The 26,869-nt window shown below is 41.3% G+C and overlaps 1 protein-coding gene across 10 annotated transcripts in view; it reads right to left on the bottom strand.

Annotated features, from left to right (window-relative positions):
• PJA2 (praja ring finger ubiquitin ligase 2) overlaps window positions 1-26,869 on the bottom strand; it is a 131,845-nt gene that overhangs the window by 39,943 nt on the left and 65,033 nt on the right. For 4 of the 10 annotated variants that reach the window (XR_006102006.1, XR_006102007.1, XM_042450079.1 and 1 more), the window contains exons 1-3: window positions 25,051-25,168; window positions 10,926-11,042; window positions 3,251-3,451 (exon numbers count right to left, since the gene is read on the bottom strand). Coding sequence is in view for 7 of the 10 variants with exons in the window: in XM_042450079.1 (XP_042306013.1) it covers window positions 3,251-3,451; window positions 10,926-10,971 (247 nt within the window). In the remaining 3 variants the exon portion in view is untranslated. Of the gene's footprint in view, window positions 1-3,250; window positions 3,452-7,950; window positions 8,007-10,925; window positions 11,043-25,050; window positions 25,169-26,869 lie in introns of those variants that run through there. The other 6 variants (XM_042450080.1, XM_042450082.1, XM_042450081.1 and 3 more) reach the window with 6 other exon arrangements.

Genomic DNA, 26,869 nt, shown 5'->3' with positions numbered 1-26,869 from the left:
TATGTAAATATTTAAAGTTTTAGCATTTTTTTATTGTTAGGTGAAAATGGCACAGGAATGTGTGTAGGGGTGCACTTTAAATTCCAAACTTTCCACGATTCTAGCAGCGCATGCGTACATGCAGCTCTAGGGTTAGGGTTAGGGTTACGAGTCTTAAAATGCGCTGCAGCTGTGCTGCAGCTTCCACATCTGCATGGCAGCTGACGCTGCAATTAAAGCCTGACTGCAAACTGCGCATGTTCCAGGACCCCAACTCATTATGCGACGCAGCAGACACAAAGCTTTTAAATGGGCAACTTAAATTAGCGGCGTAGCAATTCTGGCGTACCGGTGCAGCAGCTTACAGACGGAGATGTGCAGCTGCGCACTATATAGAAAAGAAGCGGGGGAAAGCAGCACCTTTTTAATGCCGCTTCTTCCCGCTTGGGGCGTGCGGGCGGCATGTTCATGGTGGCATTCAGGTAAAGGCCCTCTGAAGGCTATACCTTCATGACGTCATGAACACACCCCTTTTTGCCCGTCTGTATCCCGCCTCAGTTCTAAAGATATGATTTTAATTCTTTAAAAATACTGTCACGTTTATGAGATATTTTTATCTTGTAATCTGCCTTGGGTCCCTTTGTGGGAGAAAGGTAGCATAGAAATGAAATAAATAAATTATAGTGAGGAACTACTAGGACCATTAAGGGTTCTCTTGGTGGATCTTATGCAGGACCCTGGAGAGCAGAGAGAAAGAATACAGTAATACAGGGAGCCACAGTGTTGAGAGGGAACTGAGGCCATATGCACAAAGAAACAGGGAACAGAGAGAAAGGAGTAGCTTGCTTTTCTTCACAGGGATGATGTGATCCACCTCCATACAACACAACACTTGAGAGAAGACAGTTTGATCTAAACTCCAGTTTCCCAAGTCTGTCAAGATTTTGAAGAGGAACTCTGCCTCAATGATCAGGATACCTTTGATGTGTTAGTTTAACAGGGTGTTTGTCCACCCACCAGAGGAAGTGAATTGCCTCCTCATGAAGTGATCTAGTCCTCAAGACTCCTTTTGTTTTTTCCACATTTTGCACATTACCACAGTTACTCTCCAGCAGAAGTTGGATGCTTAGAAGGACCAGACTGATGGTCCAGAGTTCCAGCGGATTTATGCTGTTCTTAGCCTTCAGGGACAACCAGATACCTGGGCTTGTCTGTCCATGATAATGCTTCCCCAACCTTAGAGACCTGCAATGGTAATAGAAATTTGCCTTACATTAGGTTCCTTAGGTTCAAACACCAGGAGTGTTTCAGGAATGGTGGCAACAAGCTGTCTCCTGCAGGCAAATGGTAAAGGAGAAAAAGTATACCAGAGATCATGACCCCACCCTACCCCCAAGAGGTGCTGTAGGATACTCAGATGAGCCAAGAGTGCTTTCTGTTCTCCCACTCCTCAAGGAAAGACTACCTAAAAATAATTCAGTCTTTAGAAAGGTGCCAGCTCTGTGACCTTCCTGAAAAGGGAAGCAAGAAAGTGTTCTTCTCATTTGCAGTGGTCACTAACAACTTTTGACATTTACCTCCCAAGGTGCATGATATGGCTCCACACTGGCAGGGAGATCATTGTTGTCTGGGCTGAAAATTGGTTTGGTATTTAATTCCAATTAGATCAGAAGCAGTGAAAACAGCTAGAAGTGGAAGTATATACTTTTCAATGGTATTCTTACTTATAATTACTGGAAAGTTTTAAAATGGACAAAATAGTTTTGAACAAAATAAGTTAGAATTTGAATACAGTTGTGTACAGATGATAAACATTATGCATATGAGGAAGTAGACTGAAGTCTACGAAAATTCATGCTACCAATTTTTTCTTTCAGTTAGTCTCAAAGGTGCTACAAGATCTCTCTACGTACAGATCATGAACATGTAACTGTAAAATATATAAACTTTTGTTGAAACTGGAAATGGAGGTGAGGAATGAAGAGGCATGTAGTTTGGAGGCTCTCTGCAGAGGTACCCGTTTTAGAAGATTGAGCCACTCAAACATGCTGAATAGGTGCCTATTCTTTGGACGATATGGACACAGGTTGCAGGTATGGCTACATTTTAGAACAACTAGTAGATTTGAAGGAGGCTTTACTGACTGCCATGAGGAAAGGAGAGAAAGAGGCCAAAAGGTTGAGTGAAGAAATTATAATGGAGAGAAGACAGGAGGAACTACTCAAGCATGAAATGGGAAAATGCTAAACAGAAGGAAAATCCAAAGAAACAACAATACTCAGACTGAAGTGGAGCAAGTGTCTGACCTGGGGAAGAGCTTGTTGCCTAATTGATCAGCCTTTTCTACCATATGATACCCACATGGCCTGAGCAATAATGGGACTTAATCCATTAGTAGATGGCTCCTTTTTGCAATCCAAGAATTCGCCTCCTTTGTCCTGATGATAGTTTTGTTTCCACTGCTGACTATTCTATTGTTTTACTGTGCCACACATTTTATACACCGTAAGCCACTATGCAATCCTTTGGTTAAAAGGCTGGAGGTATATTCATTAAATACAGAAGACACTACTGCCTACAATACTGTTAATATACTACAGTAGTATGACTGATGCATTTTACTTGGGGATAATTTGATTTTTAAACTTATTTTTATCTTACATTTATCAGAACCATTAAAAATAAGCTTAGGTAAAATATATATAAATCTGAACACACTCAAAGATCTTTTAAACAGGGAAACCAATTGCATGATGGCAATAAGTCTGAGAGATGACTAAACAAAGGCTTCTGGATGTTAATAACTTAAGCAAAGCTGGAAAAAAACAGTGAACAGAAGGCTGTTAACAGCAGGCCAGCACTACAAAGTAGGGTAGATAAATGCCTAAAGCTACAGACTATGGACACTTGCAATATGTTCTCAATGCCTTCTATTGTCTGCATGCAGAAAAAACAAACAAACAAAAAATCCATTAATGACCTGTTTCTGTGACCAACCATCATACATATCACTATCTTTTTACTTTTAAAGTGAAATAGGTAAAGCTAGAATTACACTTTTGAACATGACCTAATAATTACAATTTACACCAATTAGGTTCATTGGTACTTCTAAATATTTTTTAAAAAAAATCTTAAACTGCCATCAATATCAAGTCAATTTCATAACTGCCCATGCTTCTCTGCCACTCTATAGTATCAGCCCATTCTTATGTTTTTGACATTCCTTCTCTAAAGAAAAGGCTTCAGTTTGTAATTATGTAACACGTACACAGAGAATTTTCTGTTTGAACATCATCCAGTTCTAATCCTTCACATTCGCTGTTGTGTTGGTTTGCATTTCTCTCTTGATTCACCAGAGATGGTCTAAAACTAACATAAGCATGTCTTCTTCCATATCTTCTGCCTGTAATAGTCTGATACCCTCCTGCTGGCTTTGGCCATGTGGGCTTTCCAGCTTCCTGGCCCATTGCTGTAAGAGAGAAAGGGAAAAGGGGGAATTCTAAACATTTTTAACAAAAGGAAATCCATTTTAATACTTTTTAAACAATATGGTGGATTATAGTATAAATTAATGTTTATGCCGATAAACAAAATGTTGATCTTCATAATACTAATAACACTGACTTGAAAATCAACTTTTATCCTTCCTAAATTACTGAATAAAATGTAAAAAAATCAGTATGGTTAAATACATCTCCAACTTTTAAGGGCAATTGCCCTCTTCCAACAATATGTATGTATCTATATAAAATACATGAAATATTAAAAACAACTTTTTTGTAGGATTGCCACATCTTAATGAGGAATTAGTATGATTTGCATTCTAACTGAGTTTCCCTGGCAATTTATAGACAGCAGCTTTCACTACAGTTGTTTCTGCACTGCACTGCAGCACTCAGAGGGACAACAGCAGAAAGGAGGAGCAACTAACACAATGTTTGTGAGCGTAAACTTAGGATCAGCAACAGTTTCCCTACATATGTCAACCTGATATAAGCCAGGAACCTTCTCATGTACAATTTTCCAACTTTCTAAAAATTAAGTTCCCCCACACCCAGGCATCCACATGCTTCCAAATGTTAGCAACATGGGAGGCTTACAGGGTGACACAATTTGGGGGAAGGGGAGGAAAAAAGGGAGAAGTTATGTTTGGTTCTGTGCCATATGAACTCAAGGCAAGTGGAGGGAGGTGATCCCAAAACACTGACTTGGTTGTATAAGAGGAGTGATCTTAAGAGAGAGAGAGAGAGAGAGAGAGAGAGAGAGAATGATTAAGTGGGCAGGAGCACAGACTCTATCTCTGCCTCTTGTGCACCATCCTGGACAAGTTATTTGCTTTTTAATCCCAACAGTTTCCCTTTCTGTGAACTGGATGTTTTGTGGCTTGCCATACCAACTAGCAGCTATTTTTCATCCATATCTGTGTGGTACACATTCTGTGACAATGCCTTTAACATATTCTCAAAATTCCAAATATGGTGACTGGCTCCCAAAATGGAGATCTCTGGATTACTGTATCTCTTTGTCTACATATTAACTGAATCCTTGTATAGCCGGAATGTTCTAGCTGAATCAATGTACCTGATTTCTTAAAGTTCCTTCCAACAGCTGCTTATCACACCCATCCACAATTTACAGTAGTATGAAGTGCTTGGCAGTAAGCTACAAGTATCCAGAAGTTCAGAGGTTTTTCCTTTCAATTTGATTAAATTGAACATGTTCAGTCATCCAGAGCTAGAAAGGTCTGTGGCTAATTCCACCCCCCTCCGATCCAACCTTCTCTCCTCCAGGGTTGAAGTTGGCTTTCTTGACACTGTCAAAGTTAAGCACATTTTGTTGCACTGGATGACACAACAGAATGCAGGTAATCAAAAAGCAGAAATGAAAATCTCTGAACTCTTTCTCTGGGCTACATGAGATAAAGAGGTGAGGAGTATTGCCAACAGATTAAGAAAGTATGAGGATTCTATTGGGATCAGGTTCAGAGAAACCAAAGGTGGGGCCCATGGTTGCCTGCTGCAACATGTTTGCCAGACACTTTGAAGAGAAAATAGCTCACATTCACTCAGAACGTGACACCATAGTTATCACAGAGTCCGAGAAAGTGTCCAGTGCTCCATCTGGTCAGGTTTATTGGGATCAGTTTCAGTTGTAGGAGCAATGTAAAAGAAGTACAGTGGACCCTTGTTACATGCTGGGGTTTGGTTCCAAGATCCCCCGTGGATAACAAAATCTGTGCATGTTCAAGTTCCATTAAATATAATGACATAGCAAAATGGTATCCCTTATAAAAATTGGAAAATCAAGGATTGATATTTGAAATTCACACTTTTTTTGAACATTTTCAAGCCGTGGATGCTTGAATCTGTGTATTAAAAATCCGTGTATAAGAAGGGCCAGCTGTACTCCTAGACTCAACTTTCTCACCAGTGGTTCAAGTGTCTTCTTTGGCAAGGAGTGCTTGGCTCCAGCTCTGACTAGTGCACCAGCTAGACTTTCCTGAACAGGGATAATATAGCCAGAGTAGCCCCCATACTGGTAACTTCTCAATCACAATCTATGTGAGCCTGCTCTTGAAATGACTTGGAAGCTGCAGCTAGTGAACGCAGTAGCCAGACTGCTAACCATCATACATATAGACAACATATAACACCTTAAAGGTGTTGCATTGGCTGTCAATTTGCTTCTAGTCTGAGTACCTCTACTTGTATAAACCTGCCCCAAAATTGAGATCTGCAGAAGAAGTCTCATCTGTGTCCCAAGAGTTAACAACAATATAAATTGCGAGGACAACAGAGGGGGCCTTCTTGGTTGTTGCACACCAATTGTATCATGCTCTTGGAGGTGTAACTGGCACCAAAGTTGGTTTTTTCTGGTTCCTAGACAAAACATGGCTTTTTAATAAATCTTTCAGGGACTAATTTATTTCAAACTTGTTGTAGTTTTTAAAGTGGCTGTAACTGTAGCTATGTTTAATTTTTTTATCATCTTCGAATTATTTATGTTTTCAATCTGGAAGTGTTTTAAATTGTTTAAAATGTATGCCACCCCGATATCCTATGATAAAGGGAAGTATGGAAGCCTTTTGATAAACAAACAAACAAACAGACAAACAAATTCAACATTAGGATTTTCAACATCTGGAAAATAGTTATCTGCTACATATTTTACTATTAGGACAAGAATATAACATTTAAGTGAGATTTTTTTGTGGCAATGCAAGATAAATGGGATAATAGCACCATACAAATAATGGATATAAATATTGCTTTCCAATGTGAAGTCGAAGGCTTTCATGGCTGGCATCCATAGTTTTTTGATCCAAATTGAGGTCTTTGATGGCTTTTCTTTCTTTTTTTGGTTATGTTGTTGGGAGGTGATTTTGCAGTAGCAGAACATGCCACAAACCATCCTGGACATAAAATACTGTTTGAAAACACTGAAATTCTGGACCATGCTAACCACTACCATGTCAGGATGCACAGGGAAGCTATTGAAATCCACAAACATCTGGATAATTTCAACCGGAAAGAAGAAACTCTTAAAGTGAACCAAATTTGGCTACCAGTCCTGAGGAATAGAAAATTAGGACTCAGCAAATGCAAATGGGAAACCACTCAGAGTCAGGGGCTTTCCCAGCAGATAATGATCACCAATTCCCAGACACTAATCCTCTTTTTGATTTTGATTTTAGGCTGCATCAATAAAAGTATAGTGTCTAGATCAAAAGAAGTAATAGTGCCACTGTACTTTGCTCTGGTCAGGCCCCACCTGGAATATTGTGTCCAGTCCTGGGCACCACAATTCAAAAAGGATATTGAGAAACTGGAACGTGTCCAAAGGAGGGCGACTAAAATGGTGAAGGGTCTGGAAACCATGCCCTACGAGGAACAACTTAGGGAGCTGGGGATGTTTAGCCTGGAGAAAAGAAGATTGAGAGGTGATATGATCGCCCTATTTAAATATTTGAAAGGATGTCATATTGAGGACGGAGCAAGCTCTGCTGCTCCGGAGAACAGGACCCGGAACAATGGATGCAAGCTACAGGAAAAGAGATTCCACCTCAACATTAGGAGGAACTTCCTGACAGTAAGGGCTGTTCAACAGTGGAACACACTCCCTCAGAGTGTGATGGAATCTCCCTCCTTGGAGGTCTTTCAGCAGAGGCTGGATGGCCATCTGTCGGGTATGCTTTGATTGAGATTTTCTGCATGGCAGGGGGTTGGACTGGATGGCCTTTGTGGTCTCTTCCAACTCTACGATTATATGATTTTGCATTAGCCTCCTAGCCTGAGGCCTGCCATCAGCACAGAACAATACACATGCAAATCACTCCTGCATTCCCAGGCACACACAGTGTGTATGTATGTGTATAGCCACTTTTTTTCCAGGCAAGCATTCTCTGAAGATGCCAGCCACAGATGCTGGCGAAACGTCAGGAAGAAAATCTTCTAGAACATGGCCACATAGCCCGAAAAACCCACAAAAAACTATTGTCCTTTTTACCTCCCTTGTCCTAACCACTCTTAGTCATGACTTCAGGATCAAAGCTTGTTCTCTGCTGCTACTTCTCTTTGCATGCAGGTAGTACTGCAACTCAAGTAACCAGCCATTTATCTCCCTTCATTCCAACTAACAGAACACATTTCCTTCTCTCTTCTCTATCATAACTATGACTTGTCCTCATCCTCTCCGAATTCATGCGCCACTATGAGAATATAACTGCAAATTCTTGCAATTTCTGCATCCAACCAACAGGATGGAAAAGAGGAACAACAATGCAACCAAGGACTCCAGAACCAGATATCACACAGCTAAACAATAACCATGAGTGAAGCACTGCTTTCTGTTTCATGAAAGCTTGGTAGATCAACATTACAAAGATGGGTTATAAGAAATCTATTTTACTAATTAATCTCATGTTGTATCAAAAAGTAATTCATGTGTATTGTAGTGCTTTACACCTACCTAAGTTGTAAGTCATGAGTAGATCAAACCAGACTATTAACCTTTCATCCTTCTTACTGAAAGTTCAAAGGGGAGATGAGAGACAAGAAAACTTACAAATGTAGGACATCATTAGCTATGACTGCAACTGGAAATTGCCTTGCTCAAATGTGCAAGTCAAACTCAAACGTAAGTAAATCTAAAGAATCCAACACTCTTTTCCAAGAAGCTGGCCTGATATCTCTGATAGATGGCAAGCAGGGCACAGAAGTGATATTGACTCAATTTCTCTTTCATTATGTGGTCTTGAAAAGTATACTGTCTCTGGACATATAAGATTTCAACAAGCTATCAGAATTACTATCATTAACACATGTTTGCTAATTTATTTAAGCCAGTTTAGATACTCTTGTGCCTACTGGAAGTTTTAGAATACAATTCCCGTATTGCCTAGCCAGAATTTCTAATGGCCAAGATTCACAGGAGTTATAAACTAAAACTTCAAGATGGCACAAAGCTATCTATTATGGGTCAAAGTCATTTAACAACCTCCTATAAATTAGGGTTGTACTGCAAAATATAAAAAAGTTGGTTTCTGCATTTTGCAAGAGATATTTGCAAGAGCTGTTTGTTTGCACTGCCTGCAGCACAGTTGCCTTACATCTTAAAATTTATTATTTGTTAAGCTTCAAAATACAATTAAGTGGTATACAGTGTTTTAAAGGAGTTTAAAATTAGAGTCTGCCTGCAGGGATGCAATCTTCTTCTCCTTCTTTCAGTGCTCTTATATCTAATACAAGTTTCCTTTTCCTTTTATGTGCATCATTTAGACTTTGCTGCAGTAAGAGTTTTCCCTTGTGATCTGTATGCAAGGTTTACCATATGTCACCCTCAATCTTGAAACAGTTACTTAAAAAGAAAGAACAAATAACTAACATAAAGCAGGAAAGAAAAGATATAATGGTATTACGTGGATTACCATCACTAAAATTCTGATAGGCAGACTTTTAAATGTTTAATTGGAAGTTGAATAGAAAAATGTGTTCCTCTTGAAATGTGTTCTATCACACTTTACATTTGCAGAAAATCTTTGACTGTAATATTCAGAAGCCATGACATAGTCAGTTTATGTAAGAGCTGGTACAGTATACTGTGGACTAGCATTGTTGCAGCACTGACTCCAATAAAGGATTGGATGAACAATCTAAATTAGGAACATGATTAGGTTCACTGCAGGAAGAGAAACTGACTTGTTTCCAGGCATAATACAGGAAGCGCCTTCACATGTCTCCAGCTAGCATATTGAGGAAACTTGCTTGCCACATGAATGTACAAGACAGAAACTGACAAGTAGCTTTGTTTTCTCATGAAACTGTGCAATTTGAAACTATGCAATTTCAGCTCTTTTATTCTGTGCATAAGCACACAATGTTTCATTATTATTTGGTATTGCTACGCAGTATTTTTTGTTCACTTACTCAATGCACCATGTGTTTCTTCTAACAATTTAAGTATATGAATATGTAAGTATTCATTTTACCCTGGCTTGAGATACAAACATGTACAACATATAGGCAGTATAATGTCTCCTCAGATATAGGACCTATTGCATTCAACTGGACTTTCTGCTTGGTAAATATATACAGGAGTGCAGTCCTGGTGATTTTATTCAGGTTCAATAGTTTGGATCACTACTATTGTACTACTGATCACTTAGAGAAACCCATTACTACTTATGCTCATTTAGCTATCAACACTACTAGTTTTATACTGAACTCTGCATAATGGAAAAAGATACTATAGTCTGAAACAGAAAAGGCATCTTGCTCTATGTCACAAATGAAGACAAAAATATTTGTTACCAATAAACTAATTGGTTCCAGTTTGTATGTCATAGCCAATGGTAATCAGAACAAGAGCCTGCACAAATTACGTTTTTGGATGACAATCCTAGAATTCACCAACCAGCATGACCACTTAATTCTGGAAATTGTAGTCCAAGAACATGCCTTTTTCGTTTGCAAAATCTATCTCCATATCCAGCCTTTGTCATAATGGTTCATTTGGACAAGCTATGGTTACCACTAAAGTTGGCCTCCAAATTAAAGAAACCACAATTTGAAATCGGCTTCGGAATACAGTGCTACCTCGGGTTACGAAATTAATTCGTTCCTCGGCTCCGTTCGTAACCCGATACATTTCGCAACCCGAAAAGCCGCTGGAAAGCCGCTAGCCGCGCTTTGCGTTTGAATTTCGCGCCGAAATAAATTTCGTAACCCGAAAAAAACATCGTATCCCGGAACAGTTTTTTCCAATCTAACTTTTTCGTATCCCGGAAATTTCGTAACGCGATCAATTCGTATCCCGGGGTACCACTGTACCAGCTTGAAAGCAAACTTTCATTTACATTACTGTATCTTATTCAGTTTTGATGTCATGGCAAATTATGTTCACCTGCAAGAAAAGATACAGAGGAAGATACTCACCTGCAAGATATAAAAGCCCAAAATGTATTCACAATTACTATGAACCCTGGCATCCGAACTGGTCCTTGGTTACTATAATTCATTTCTTTAAAAAAAAACAACCCTAATATATGAAAACTTCATAAGAATTAAGCCCTCAACATCTGAAGCTTTGACTTTTGCAGCTTTGATAATTCATGGATTTGATTGAAATGTTCCATCTCCAGGTCCTCCAGTATGACTCTGCTCAAAGGTGACAATAGAGTTACACTAGAGGACCTAGCAATTCCTAGAGAAATCCTCCAGTGTGATTCTGTGGTCAACTTCCAACTGATGTTGACCACACTGATGCACTGGAGGACCTAGAGAGGTGTTTTCTCTGGTTAAAAAAAAGTGGGGTTTTTTTTAATTTGCTTTTTTTCACGTTCAGGGGGCCTTGTGCACCTAACCCCAGTGAATGTGGAGGGCCCACTGTATTTCCCTCCATCTCCCAAAATCTATTATAAGAAAAGATCTGTTGAGAATACCTACTGAAATTTGGCAGGGTCTTCTCAGAAAAGATTTCAATCTGATCCATATTTTCCCAGTAGCTTTCTTCCTGCCATCTCCTCAGTCCATCTGATCTAGCCTTTTATTTGTCCATGAAACCTGTGTGGTGCAAATCAGATTATTTTAATTAGATTTTTTAAAAAATAAACTTTGTCCACACAACTTCAGTTTAGTAAGAAACCTACACATCTTCACCTACTGGATTTATTAATTTCTTTCCTTTATATTCCCAGATACCCCAGGAGATTTCATGAAGTCTACCAACACTTTCTTACTGACAAAATTCCAAGATTTATTTTTATTCCTTGCCTATGATCTTAAAACTACTATGAGCCTTATTGCACAGGGTGCTCTCCTGCTGTAATTCTATGATATGCAAAAAGCATACCTTCCCCACACCTTTGATCCCAATCCAGAATTAAAGCACCCAAAATTCATCACACTGCAATTTCCTGCCTTCCCCATTTCTGCTCTCCCTCCCTCCATTCCCTCTGCTCAGTTCCCAGAAAAAGCCACGTGGCTGCTTTGGGAAGGAATGGGGGAGGGGAGGGAGGAAAGAAGGAAGGGATGTCTGTAGTTTTTTGTGGGTTTTTCGGGCTATATGGCCATGTTCCAGAAGAGTTTCTTCCTGACATTTCACCAGCATCTGTGGCTGGCATCTTCAGAGAATGCTTGCCTGGAAAAAAGTGTGTGTGTGTGTGTGTGCGCGCGCACACACACACACACACACACACTGTGTGAGCCTGGGAATGCAGGAGTGATTTGCATGTGTATTGTTCTGTGCTGATGGCCGGCCTCAGGCTGGGAGGCTCATGCAAAAGAGGATTAATGTCTGCAAACTGGTGATCATTATCTGCTGGGAATGCCCCCGACTGAATGGTTTTCCATCTGCATTTGCTGAGTCCTTATTTTGCTATTCCTCAGGACTGGTAGCCAAATTTTGTTCACTTTAAGGGTTTCTTCTTTCCGGTTGAAATTGTCCAGGTGTTTGTGGATTTCAATGGCTTCCCTGTGCATCCTGACATAGTAGTGGTTGGCATGGTCCAGAACTTCAGTGTTTTCAAACAGTATTTTATGCCCAGGATGGTTTGTGGCATGTTCTGCTACTGCTGATTTTTCTGGCTGGCCCAGTCTGCAGTGTCTCTTGTGTTCCTTGATTCTTGTTTGCACACTGTGTTTGGTGGTCCCTATCTAGACTTGTCCACAGCTGCATGGTATGCGGTAAACTCCTGCGGCTGTGAGAAAGTCTCTCTGGTCCTTGGCTGAGCAAAGCATTTGCTGGATTTTCTTCGTCGGTTTGTAAACCATTTGAAGGTTCTGCTTCCTCACCACTTTGCCTATTCTGTCTGTGACTCCTTTGATGTATGGTAAAAATACCTTCCCTTTGGGTGGCTGCTTGTCTTCACTTCTCTGGGTTTTCCTGGGTCTGGCAGCCCTTCTGATGTCTGACCTGGAATAACCATTGGCCTATAGAGCCCAGTCCAGATGCTTCAGCTCATCTTCCAAGAAGTGGGGTTCGCAGATGCATTTTGCTCAGTCTACCAGTGTTTTGATTGTGCTTCTTTTTTGTCCTGGGTGATGGTTGGAGTTCTTGTGCAGGTATCGGTCTGTATGTGTGGGTTTTCGGTATACTGTGTGACCCAAACGTAGGTTCGGTTTGCGGATGACTAGGACATCCAAAAATGGCAGTGTTCCTTCCTTTTCTTTTTCCATAGTGAATTGGATGTCTGTGTTTGAATGAGTAAGTCTATCTTTCTGTCTGGTGTGTGTGTGTGTGAACGAGAGAGAGAGTGTGTGTGTGTGTGGCAGAGAGGGAGAGCATTGCAGCGACACTAGAAGGGGGTTGGATCTCCCAACAAAATTAGAAGGAAAGTGTGATTGAACTTTTTGCACTGAAAATTACTTGGGACTGCAGTGCTATGGGAAATCATTAATGGATTTTTCATGTGAATAAAAAGACTCGCTTTTACTATGGTCCCCCACAGTTTAACCACACAACAACTACAACGTCATGAGGGAGAGAGGAACTGAAAGCATGGTTATCATGTTGTCATGCTGCTTTGATGACCATGTACAATAAGGGTCTAAGTCAATTTTAAAGAATGTAATAACCTTTGTTGCCTTAGTGCACTCTGTACATTTAGTTGGCAGGATATAACTTATAAATATACTACAGAAAAACTTTATTGTAGTGCCAATGAAACAAGTAGTATATTATTGATAAGGAAGAAGAAAGTATCCGCTAGCTAACTATTGTATATGTGTACAAGTTGACCTCATGTATAAGTCAAGGGAAAGTTTCAGGGTCAGAATCCTGGATTTTGATATGACCCGTGGATAAGTCTAGGGTAAAACCTGGGGGCTATAAGAAAGGATGGAAAGAGGAAAATACCACTTCCACCCCTCCTTCTCCGGACCTCTCCCAACCACCTAACACCAATTCTCAGATGCTGGAGGAGAGGTTTTAACATCGGATTGAGAAGTGAAGAAAGGTGTTAAATGTGGAGTTTATTTAATGAGAAGAGGAGGCTTGCAAATCAGAGTGAGGAGGGAAACAAGCAGAGTTAAATGAGATGTTCATTTCCCATGGGAAGCGAAGGCTTGCAAATCTGACTGGGAACCTCTTTAACACACACACACACACACACACACACACACACACGGGGGGGGGGGAGAGAGACAGAGAGAGAGAGAGAAAAACACATGCCTCAAGGTATCAAGAGTGCAGCATCAGGTTTGCTTGTTTTAGGACCTTCTAAGCAGTATTATTGACCTGTCTATAAATCGACCCAGGATTTTAGGCTCGATTTTGGGGCATAAATTTCTTGACTCATAGGCAAGTATATACAATAATCAAGCGACAGTGCCTGCATCATTATCAAGTTTCCAAACAATCCATCTACAGTTATTTTCCCCTTTTGAAACCAGATATATTTTAACAATGAGTAAATTTAACCCATTTAGGAAGTAATTATATTCAAGCAATAAAGGCTTATACAGTATTTATGAAATTTAACATATCAGTCACACTACTTTACAAACATTATTGCTTAGAACGTATACAAGTAGTTAGGAGGACAAAAACACAGCAGTCTCTAGTTTCCCTATCATCATCCTTTGTCATCACCACCCTGGAAACCTCCAGACCAACGGCACACTGCTTGGGGAAGTTGGGAACTGAAATGCAAAATATCTACAAGGTACCAGCTGAGGAAGGCTACTATACAGTACAAAAAGTTTACAAACTATCCGAAGTATGTACTGTGTTGCTCTATGCTACAAGTGAGATTCTACTACTGCACAAGTCATGACCTTGCACACCATTTTTCCTTGACAGAGATGATCACAGAGTTTTTATTGTGCAGAAATCAACATATATACCACAAAGATAACTGAAGGCAGGCTTCTGCATCCTGTGTCATCTATCTGAACCAGCTGGCTGATCAATATGGCATCCCACATATACTGCATTTAATTCAGAAACAGATCTTTAAGAAGCTGGAATATAGAAGCCACTGTTGCTATAGGGTCTTCTGAAGACTATTGTTATTACTATGATATGTTTTTGTGTTGTTGTTTTTGTAAGACACTTTCTTCTTTATGGCCACTTTCCAATATCCTGAAATATCCTGGGTTCTTTTTAAGAAATTAAGGAATTGCTCAGGTTTTTTGTTTTGTTTTGTTTGTTTTTTTGATAATCACAAGTCAGGTATTTTTGCATAAAACTGTGTACAGTAGATTAAGTTAGAAGCTGCCAATTTGTCAGCATTCAGGTTTTTAGAAGTAACCACTAGCACATTAGAACCACGTTTTCCTAGAACAGTAGTTCTCACACCCTGGTCATCTGTGTGTTTTGGACTTCAGCTTCAGTTTCCCTGAGCATTAGCCAGACTGGATACGACTTCAGGCACTATAGTTCAAACTACCCAGAGGCCCAGACTTTGAGACACTGCTCTATCTTAGAGCAATGCTTCTTATTTACCTGATGGGAAGAACTGGTATTTTTTCTATTATGCTAGATATAGGTACCATATTTGTGTTCCTTGACTATCACTGTTTCTTTCATTCCTGGAAACCTGCTGCAGATTGGCTACTAATGGCTTACTGAGCCTGATCACCAGCCAGTAAACTCTGCACATCTTCCTAAATTTGTTAATCACTCCCTGAAGAATACAAGCTGACAACATGTCTGCAGTAATTTGTCCCATCCAGATGGTCTAAACCAAATACTGTTGATTCTTTTTGAAGCATCTGGAAAGAAGCAAGTTTTTTCAACTATTTACTATTTTGTAATGAAACTGCTGGACACCATACTGATCTTACATGATGCTCTGAAGCTGTCATTGGGTATTGCACTATATGGTTGTCTTAGGCCTTCCAATAGGCATTAAAAGAGTTGATCATGACATACTAGCTTAGAAGCTTTGTTGGCAGGGAGATTCAAGGTGATAAGGGTCATGAGCTCCTTGGAATCTATTATCTACACAAACAGTTTAACATGTCTAAGACTGCTGAACACAAGCAGAGATTTGGGCAGAATTCCATGGGCAAAATGAGACAGTACAAAAATAGTTGTGCTAGTGGTTGCACTATCTCAGAGGTTGTGTAAGTATTAATACTTGCCACTCATTCTGCAATCATGCACACAGCTCTCTTACTTTTGACTCTGGGCTTTAACAGGCAGGCAGGCAGGCAGGCTATCATGGGCCAACCCCACAGGATCCTGCACATGGTTTCCACCTGGGCCAGTCCCCAGGTCAGTGAGGTGACAGGCAGTCCTAAGGACTGGAGCGCAGCTTTGGTGCAGCTTCTCGCCTCTTAAGATGTGTGTATCATTTAAACAGCATACCTCCAAAGTCACTAGAAGCAGCTTTATTTTGGCCTGTCTGTATGGGCCCAGAATTAGCATGAAAGCCTATGACATGTAGCCAGTCTCACCATTATGAGTAGGACAATGGGATAGTTATATATGTACCAGTACTTGTTTACAGCACAAACTAGCAGAACTCTCCACTAATACCTGCTTCAGATTCCACTGAAAGCACTAACAAGCAAATACTCAGATGACTCACAGGGCTCATACAGACAGGCCAAAATAAAGTTGCTTCATTCTCTGTGGAGATATGCTGTTTAAATGATGCATGCGTCCTAAGAGACTGAAGCCAAACCAAAGCCATGCTCCAGTCCTAAGGACCGGAGCGCAGCTTTGGCACCACTTCTGGCCTCTTAAGATGCATGTGTCATTTAAACAGCATACAGTACCTCCAAAGAGACCCAAAGCAGGTTTATTTTGGCCTGTCTGTACAGGCCCACATTCACCTAACTTCCAAGTACAAATTTATACCAGTACTTTCAGCTCATACATACCCTCAACTTGAGTTCTCCTTGTGCCACTGTTACAACAGCAACATAAAAATGCATAAAGAAATCCAGTAGCATTTTTTTAGATTAACTAGTTTATTATAGAGTAAGCCTTCATGAACCCCAATCCACTTCATTAACTGAGGAAGGGGACTAGAATCCATGAAAGCTTATGCTAAAATAAATCAATTAGTTGCAAATATGATACTGGTTTTCTTTATACCTTTTGAAGCTAAAACTGACTAACTTGGTTCTACTGGTACTTGGACCTCTGCCTTCCAAATGTATCCCTCTCTCTTCAGGACTGAGGCCCTGACTCAGTAGGCACTGTGTTTGCCATCACTCACAGCTGCTTTGCCTGCTGGGGCTATAAAACCAGGACCTGACAGGGCTCTGCTGCAAAACAGCCCAGTAGAGAGAATGGAAGGACCACAGTGACTATTTGGGGCCAGGGGGAAGAAGCAGCTGCTGGTTCTACAGTTACTTGGACCTTCCAAGTGCCTTCTAAGAAGTAAAGCCCTCCCTCCAGTCCATCTGGTGCCATCCGTCCATGGAGGCAGAGATGCAGGCCCAGCTTCACCAGGCCTGGCTTGAGCTAAGAAGCAGAGCCCTCCCTCCAGTCCAACTGGTGCCATCCGGGCATGGAGGGAGATATGCAGGCCCAGCTCCATCAGGCCTGGCCTAAGCTAAGAAGCAGAGCCTTCCCTCCAGTTCATCTAGTGCCATCTGGCTGTGGAAGGAGAGATGCAGGCCCAGCTCCATCAGGCCTGGCCAAGATTAAGAAGCTGAGCCCTCCCTCCAGTCCATCTGCCTTGGTCCAGGCCTCAGAGGGAGAGAAGATCTGCTGGGCCTGATCCCCTTCCCCACCACCATTCCCGTCTCCTTTTGTGTCATATCTTTTTAGATTGTAAGCCTGTGGACAGGGAACCATCTAATTAAAAATAATAATAATTGTAAGCTGCTCTAAGAGCCTTTAGGGCTGAAGGGCAGGGTATAAATACAGTAAATTATAATAATAAATAACCTCTTTGAATTACAGCATGTCACCTACATTCCTGTTTTTCAGGATGTATGTAATGACCAAACATGATATAATAATAGTTCCAGGTCACACCTGTTTTCCATTTCCAGTGAACTGCTCCACAAATGTCTGCTTAATTATTGAAAAAATGCCTAAACATGCCTTGGATCAGCAAACATCTTACATATGGCTAGATATTTTAATGTCATTCAGTAACCATCATCAGAAATGTAGCTTGCTTTAAAAAAGGGAGGGAGATGCATCCACTTGTCAGAAAGTAGCACATTCCCCACTACCTATGCGAGCAAGCAAACTAAACTGCCTATTTACATTGGAAAGACCAATCAAGGCCATTACAGAAAGATAGTTTGATACCATGACACTAAGTATATTTTCGTGAGTATAAATCTAACCAATTGCATTTAGATTTACTTTTTGTCAACTGAGCAATGGTTCATACCCTTTTCATATCAAAAAGCACAAAATTGAGCAGCACCTACTCAGCAAAACTTTATCAAATTGTAAACCAAAATTAACTAATTTAATCAAAGATTGGTCAAATTAAACTTTAAAAAGTTAAACTGTACCAGCACCTCCCACTTTCCCTTTAATTTGTCAAGAGTTGAAGTTCAGATTCGGCACTACAGTCAATCAAGAGCAAATAAACTTTAAAATATGCATAAGCTCTCACAGTAATTCACATTTAAGAAAGCCAGAGTGATTTAGAGTTTTAAGTGATATACTAGGACCCTGGGAGATCAGGATTCAAATTGCCACTCAGTCATGAAAACCCATTGGGTGGCCTTGGCCAAGTCACCTCAGAGAAAGCCAATGGCAAATCCCTTGAAAAGATCTTGCTGAGAAAACCCTGTGATAGGGTCGCCATAGGTCAGAAACAGTTTGAAGCCCCATGATGGAAACAACTTATATTTGTATTACTTTGAATTTAAAGTAATGCTTCAAATCTTTAAAGCATAAATAATGCTGTGATTTGGATTCACTCCCCCCCCTCATTTAGCGTAGGAAACAAATATATCAAATCCAGTTATCTAAGAGGTGTAGTAGTGGTTTGAGCACTGAACTATGACTCTGGAAACCAGGGACTGGATCATTGCTTGGCCACGGAAACCCACTGAGAGACCTTGGGCAAGTCACACACACTCAGCCTCAAATGATGGCTATGACAAACCCCAACTGAACAAATCTTGCCAAGAAAACCCCATGGCCTTAGGGTCACCATAAGCTGGAAACAACTTGAAGACACGTAACAGTAACCAGAGAGCAAAGTAAAGAATTCAATAGCCTGTGTTTCTTTTTCAGTGATGTGTATACCATTGAAAGATAGAAGCTGCAGCACTTTATAAAAGAACAAACATTTCTGCTTGTAACATACTGGATTATACAATTATAGAGGGTAAAGAGCAAGAGACACTATCTGACCCCAAAGCAGGAACTAGAGTAACATGCCTTTGGCCTCATTCCCACTACAGTTTGATGCGAAGTGTGATGCATGCTATATGACCCTCGTTCACATTTGAACGTGCTTCCGATCCTCATTTGATTGATTAGAGGATGAAAGGTCCGGGGCAAACACAAATAGTCCAGGAAATAGGGTTTCCTGACACTAGTTTGGGAGAGGGTTTTTTTTTTTTTCAAGAAAGCTCGTTTCTGAAGCGTGTCCAATAAGTGGGAATGCCAGATCAGAATTGTATGGAGTTTTTTGCCATAGAATTAATTGCAAGTAGTTGCTTTACCAATAGATTGATTTTGCGATCAATTCTATGGCAAAAAAAAAATAACAATAAATTATCTCGCCCTCCTCCTCCTCCTGGGTTTTCTATCGCCACGGAAAGCCGCCGCCACTTGCCTGATGCTGGTGGGGCTTCCTTCCTTCCTCCTCTCAACCTTCTTTTCCTTCCTCTTCCCCTTTTCTTTTTCGTTCCTTCCAGCCACGCTGCCGCTGCTTTTCCCAGGGGTTGACGGTGCTTGCAACGGTGATGCCACACTGCCAGCCAGCACGGGGCAAACGGTGGTGGCACAGCAGCAGTGCCAGAAGCCCCATCAGTCCCAGGAAAAGCAGTGGCAGCCTGGCAGGAAGGAAGGAAAAAGGCAAGGAAGGAAGGAAAAGAAGGGGGAGAGAGGGGAGGGAGGGGCAGGGGAAGAGGGGAGGAAGAGAGAGAAGGTTATGTGGGAAAGGATTTGGGGTGTGTGTGTGAAGGACAAGCGTTCCCAGCTAAAAAAGCGGTTCCAAACAAGGTCCCTTTTCATAGTGTTTCAAAGGGACTTTTGGAATCACTTTACTTAGTAGAGCAGAGCCAGATTTGAATGCAGATTATACCCCAAGTGGGAATGAGCCCTTTGATTCCTTATTAACTTGAATCCCTAAAGCAGGCATGGGGAAAGTGTGGTTCATGGGGTGCATGCAGCTCTTTGGACCCCTAAATGTGGCCTGCGGTTCCTACAGATCACAATTAGGAATCCAAAGGGTCACATGTGGCCCACATCCCCTCCAGCTTTGAGAATATTTTTCAAACTGAGTTTTTGCCCTAAAACCAATCCTAATCTCCAAAAACTTTCTAAAAAGCCAACAGTTTGCTCCCCTAGGGTGGCAACTGAAGAAGAGAAGGTACCAATAATGGAACAAAAGAACAAGACAGCAAAGGATGTACTATTAACTTGGATTTAGTACTCACATAGAATCTTACAAAGATGAAACCCAAATTCTAGAAAGTGAGAGGAAGCTGCAATAAAAGGAATTGGGAAAAATGAATCTCCAGGAACAGATGATATTCCAATTGAACTCCTACAATCACACTGACAGTATCAACTCTAGCGTTAGCTAAAATATGCCAACAAATATGGAAAACAAAACGGTGACCAACAAACTGGAAACATTCAATATACATCTCCATCCACAGAAAAGGCAACACAGAAGACTTCAGAAACTATACGAACATAGCATTAATCTCCCACGCAAGCAAAATTATGCTTCTCACCCTCTATAATTGTATAATCCAGTATGTTACAAGCAGAAATGTTTATTTATTTAATTATTTTTATAGAATGTACACCATAGGCAGATTTATTTTAATTATACGTGTAAATCTACAGCACTATATAAATAAAGTTTAATAATAATAATGGTTTTTTGTGGGTTTTTTGGGCTATGTGGCCATGTTCTAGAATTTTTTTTCCTTCCACTGGGAATCAATAATAATAATATGCTTACAGCATTGACTCCAATCATATATTGAGAGAAAAATCCTGGAGGTGCAAGCGGGGTTCAGGAAAAGCAAAGGCACAAGGGACCACATTGCAAACATACGATGGCTAATGGAGCATATCAAGGAATTCCAAAAGAAAATAAGCATGTGCTTAATACACTATAGCAAAGCCTTTGATTGCATAGATCATAAAAAGTCATGGAAAGCTCTGAAAGACAAGGGAGCACCACTACATTTGGTAGTCCTGATGAGAAATCTGTATTAGAACAAGAGGCCACTGCTAGAACAGAAAATGGAGAAAGGGAATGGCGAAGTGGTAAAGCAATGCTGCATCTTATCACCCAATTTGTTGAACTTGTATACAGAAAATATCATATGATGAGCAGGTTTTGACTAAGAAGGAGGGATGAAAATGGATGACACCATACGAGGGGGTATCGTAAAGTAATAATTATCACCCTGAAGTTATCATGGTAGATTGATGAAATTTTGTCAGTGTCGTCATTGATCCCTAAGTGCATGATGTTGAGAAAATCAGCTCATTGTGTCCTTTATTTTTGTTACCGGTTGTGCCAGAAATGACTAAAGTGTAAGATGGAGAAGATTGAAGCTCACAGCTTAATAAAGTTCCTGCATTTGAAGGGTAATAGTGCTCGGAAAATTAATGATAAAATTATGATAGTTTGTGGAAATGACTGCCCATCTTATGACACTATTGTGAGGTGGAAAAGGAATTTCCAAACTGTTCACATAGCCGTCACAGATGAGCCAAAATGGATGAAGCGGCTACAGTGAATGAAGTGGAGCGTTTAATCCTGGAATACAGATGAGCAACCATCCAAATGATCATGAATGAAACTGGTCTCAGTTAAAGTAGTGTGGAAAATTATTCATGACGAACTGCATATGTCTAAGGTATCTTCACAATGGGTTCCATATTTGCTAACCCCTTTCCAGAAACAAACATGGTGTGACCTTTCAAGACAGATGTTGACACTGTTGGAACAGGATGAAGAGGTCTTTTTTTGTCATCTGATAACCATGGATGAAGCTTGGATCTATCATTATGATTGGGAGACCAAAACCATGAGCATGGAGTGGAAGCATGCTGATTCCTTTCCCTGCAAAAAGGCAAAGGAGCAAAAGTCAGCAGGGAAGTTCATGCTCTGTTTTTGGGGACTGTTATGGAGTCATTCTCACAGATTACCTTGCAAAGGGACAAACCATCACTGGCACATACTATAGCAATCTTCTGGACAAATTGAGAGATGCTCTGAAAAAGAAGAAACACCATGGTATGCTCTCCAGGGGCATTCGTCTCCTAGCTGACAATGCACCAGCTCACTCATCTTAAACTGCAGTTAATCCAGCAAAAGCATGTGGCTTTGAGATTTTGCAGTATCCACCTTATTCACCCGACCTCACACCAAGTGACTTTTTCTTGTTCCCAGAAATGAAAAATCCATTGTGGGTCTCCGATTTGAAAACACAAATGATGTCATTCATGAAGTGGAAGCGTGGTTTAAGGTACAATCTGAAGACTTCTACAGTAACGGTATTCAGAGGGTCAAGAAACGCTGGGAAAAGTGCGTAAATCTGGATGGTGACTACATAGAGAAAAGTTAACAACTACAAATCAAAACAAACTTTCTGTCAAAAAATTTTAAAGGCGATAATTAAAACTTTAAGATACCCCCTCGTATTAATAGTGGAAAACATCATAGACTTGGAACAATTACTAAGGAACGTCAAGGAAGAAAGTGCAAAGGCAAGCTTACTGCTGAACGTAAAGAAAACAAAAATAATGACCATGGAGGACCTATGTAAATTCAACCTAGACAATTTCGCATACCTTAGATCAAAATGAGACTGCAGTCAAGAAATAGGAAGACTAGGAATGGGAAGGCCAGCAATGAAAGAACTAGACAAGATCCTAAAGAGTAATGATACACAACTGAGCACTAAAGTCAGAATTGCCCAATCTACTGTTTTCCCCATCACCATGTTTAAATGTGACAGCTGGACAGCGAAGAAAGTGAGCAAAAAGAAAATCAACTCCTTTGATTGAGATGGAGAAAAATGCTGAAAATATCATGGACGGCCAAAAAGACAAACAAATGGGTCCCTGAACAGATCAGGCCTAAACTCTCCTTGGAAGCCAAGATAATTAAACTGAGGATGTCATACTTTGGACACATCATGAGAAGACAAAAGACAGTATGTTGGGAAAGGTAGAAGACAGTAGAAAGAGGAAGACCACAGGCCAGATAGCTAGACTCAATTATGGAGATCACAGGCCTGAATCTACAAGCACCAAGTAGAGCAGTGGAGGATACTTGGGGATGCCTCATCCACAGGGTCGTCATGAGTCGAGGTTGACTTGAGGGCAGCTAACAGTAACAACAACAACAACAGCAACTGATATTCAAAAAAGAACATACAAAGAAGCAATAGTACAAATGTATTTTTTAGGAACAAGTAAATCAATCTCATTAATGCTCAGCTAAAAGAATTTTAGCTGCTATCTGCTTCAGAAGGATACTGCTGAACGAATGGAAAGCAATGCTGGAAGATGCAGTCCAACAATAGTAGGCGATCCAGACAATACTAACAAGCATGTTTATGTAACCATGTGGGGGAAAGTCTCTGTAGCTGAACCTGATGAAGCAGATTCAGGGCCATACTAGCTGTGAAAAGAGCAGCACATATATTCTACACAGGGACCAAAAATATATATAGAAGGGGCTGCCGCCAGAAAAAGGAATGTGCAGGGAGTGGGAAGAAACCCTCCATGTTCTCCTTGTATATTCCAGAGGCTTGCTTTCTTCTAGTATAGGAAAACCATTTAATGTTAAACAAGGGGACTGGAAGAGAGAGGTTTTGCTCTTTCCCCACATGCTATGTTTATATCTGTGTAAGTGCGTGTGCGTGTTAAGAGTACATCTTTATAGCCCCTTTCTTCCCCACATATTTACATGTCAGCTGAGCAGACAAGGGCACAACTCCCTGTCATATCTAGTTTAATATTCAATTACTCATGATGACTTATGTTGATGTTTGTATTGGCCTTTCATGGCTCCTTCCAACTGCACTTCTGAGTTCTCTTTCTTTCACTTATGGGAAGAAAAAGGAAGATAGCAAATACAGTGGTCCCTCCACATTAGCTAAAATTGGGAGCGCAGGACTCCTGTGACAGCGGACAAACTGCAAATAAACAAATACTACTTTTTAACCTGAGAGACCACCTCTCTAGGAATCTCTAGGTCCTCCAGCAGAAGTCCCAAACTGCCAAAAGTTGACCATAGATTCATGCTTATGAACGCCTAGAGAAATGTTTTCTCTAGTAATCTCTAGATCCTCCAGTACAACTCTATGGTCAATTTCCAGCAGAATTTCCCTGGAGACCTAGGGATTCATAAAGAGAACATAGTCATCAAATCCGCAAATAATCAAAACCGCAAAAGTCAAAGCCGCAAATGTGGAGGGCTGGCTGTAGTGAATACAACGTGGGAATGTACAAAAGATGGGACACAGGATGCTCTGTTGACTCTTCAAAACTGGGCTCTACTCAACGCACTTCAATTCTCGATATTGACCAGTAAAAGCCCCCAAACTATCCTATCCTCTCAAGTGGCAAGAGAAAGAGGAAGACCCTTGAGGCCACAGGGCCCTCAATGCCCATAGGAATAAACACAAAGTTGCCAAGGTCTGACAAAGGAGCCTCCCTGCAGCACTGCCACACTACTCCCTGCCATGCAAGACACACAACACCATCTACCCCTCAGAGCACCTCTGGCCTGTCTACAAAAACGCAGTTGGACCCCACTTTAACTGCCATGGCTCCACGCGCTTTGGACTTTGGGTCTGGAATCCTGTGGGATATTTAGCCTTCTCTGGTGCAAGGCACACTGCAGAAATAATCCAGTCTTGAAACTACAATTCCCAGGATTCCCTAAGCAGTGAGCCAGGGCAGTCAAAGCTGTCTTGAACTGGATTGTTCCCGCAGTGTGTCTTGGAGAGGTCTGGTGCCAGGGTAAACTACAAATCCCAGAATTCAACAGGGCAGCTAAAACGGGGTTGAGACCTGGACTAATCCCCCAAGTGTGGCACCCTTTTGCCAGGAGCGAGGCAGACTTGTCGCAAATTCTTGTAGATATGACATCTACTCACTCTAAACCAGTGCTCCCCAAATTGTGCCCTTTAAGAGGATTTTGGACTCCAGCTCCCAGAATCCCAGGCTATTGGCCAACGTGGCTGAGGCTTCTGGGAGAGGGAGTCCAAAGGCTCTTAAAGGGGCACAGTTTGGGGAATCACTGCACAAACCCGTCCGTCCCAGGCCGCCTTCGTCTTGCTCCCCGCCCCGCCCCCAGCCTGGCATCCCTGTCTCTCCGACCCCCTCCCCAGGCGCTTGGGAAGGAAGGAAGCCTGGCTCCCCGCAGGGACCGGAAGTGGGGGAGCGCGGCCTGCCTCCCTTGCTCCCACCAACACCTCCAAGACTCACCCGCTTACCCCTGAGAACAGAGGCCGACTGACTGGGCAGCCACAGCCGCCACACGCAGACGCTCATGCGCGTGCGCACACCGCCGCAGAATGGAAAGGCAGCCCGGCCAATCCCGTCCCGCGGCGTCCAATCCGGCTCCTCCCCTCTGAGGAAACTAAAGCGGTGATTGGATGGAACGCGAGAGGGGGGTGGGGGCTTTGCGAGGCGTCGCTGTCAGCCAGGCGCTGTTTCTTCCCGTCCATAACAGAAAGCGCCATTTTATCCAACCCCCTCACTGTCAGAGCCTTCGCGCAGGCGCAGTTCGCCCTCTCTCTCTACTCTGCAGAGGTGATCTGTGCCCGTTTGGGGCCTTGCAGAGAGAGGGAGCCTGACTGGTAGTAGTCGAGCTGTATGACTTCCCTTTGCCAAAGAGTGTGGCAAAGTGCGCTGAATATGATCACTATTATGTTGACACCTTACACAATACGTTAATAAAGATGAATAAAAAAGTAACATTTACTCATAATAATAATGTCAAGAAATGACAGCATGCCTTTCAAATTCTCCGGGGTTAATGGCACAGGACCCCTGTGAAAATGGGGAAACAGTATATATATATATATATATATATATATATATATACACACACACACACACACACATTCATCCCTCCATATCTGCGGCTTTGATATTTGCGGATCTGATTATTCACAGATTTGATAAATATGTTCTCTCTAGGAATATCTAGGTCCTCCTGGATTAAAACTCTATGGTCAACTTTAACCAAAAAATGTTGCCCTAATAGACCCAAGAGATTCCTAGGCCTTTCTAGCTCCTCCAGTGCAGTTCTATGGTCAGTGTCTGTTGGATGTTGACTACAGAGTTGCACTGGAGAACCTAGAGATTCCTAGAGAGGTGGCATCTCAAGTAAAATGTACTGCCCTGGCTGCCCCCTGTTGCATTCTGGGATTTGCAGTTTAAGGAGGAGCCCTTTAGAATTCTCAGCCAGAGACCTCTTAGGCCTCACAGAACTACAAGCCCCAGAATGCAAGAGGAGGCAGCCAGAGCAGTAATAGTGGAATAGCAGAGCTATTAAGAGTTTAGTGCGGGAATGTGGCAAGAGGCAATCCATGTTACAAGCTTACAGCAAAACCAACTTCCTTTGGGGGGCCAAAATTATGGATTTTGATATGACCCATTAGGATAAGTTGAGGGTAAAACTTAGAGGCATGTAACAAAGGATGTAATGGATGATTCAAAGGAAAATGATGCCAAAGAATTTAGAAAATTCTGGCAGGCATAACTGTTTGTGCAAATCCTAAAGGCTGGATGGATGAGAGAGTAGAGGGGATCCATGCTTCTTTTTGGTGCTCCCAGGATGGACTAAGCTCTCACCTTTTATCACTCTATTCAGAGAAAGGGGATGGTTCCATATATATATATATACAGGTTTCTTATGGCATACGCTTTTGCAGACCCAGTATTGTTTGTTAGCCCATGAAACTGGATTTTAAAAAAATGGGGGGAAAGGCTTACTGTATATACTCTAGTCTAGAAATTTTAGTCAAAAAATGACCCAAAAAATCTGGGTCGACTTATCCACGGGTTGATGTAAGCACTGTACTTTAACTCTCATATATATAACGATACTGGGTCTGCAAAAGCGTATGCCATAAGAAACCTGTATATATATATATGGAACCATCCCCTTTCTCTGAATAGAGTGATAAAAGGTGAGAGCTTAGTCCATCCTGGGAGCACCAAAAAGAAGCATGGATCCCCTCTACTCTCTCATATATATGAGAGTTAAAGTACAGTGCTTACATCAACCCGTGGATAA

The sequence above is a fragment of the Sceloporus undulatus genome, chromosome 2 (genome assembly GCF_019175285.1).
Source record: "Sceloporus undulatus isolate JIND9_A2432 ecotype Alabama chromosome 2, SceUnd_v1.1, whole genome shotgun sequence".
Taxonomy (NCBI): domain Eukaryota; kingdom Metazoa; phylum Chordata; class Lepidosauria; order Squamata; family Phrynosomatidae; genus Sceloporus; species Sceloporus undulatus.
Note: the sequence above shows the minus strand (reverse complement) of the source record. Positions and strands in the feature narration are given on the sequence as shown.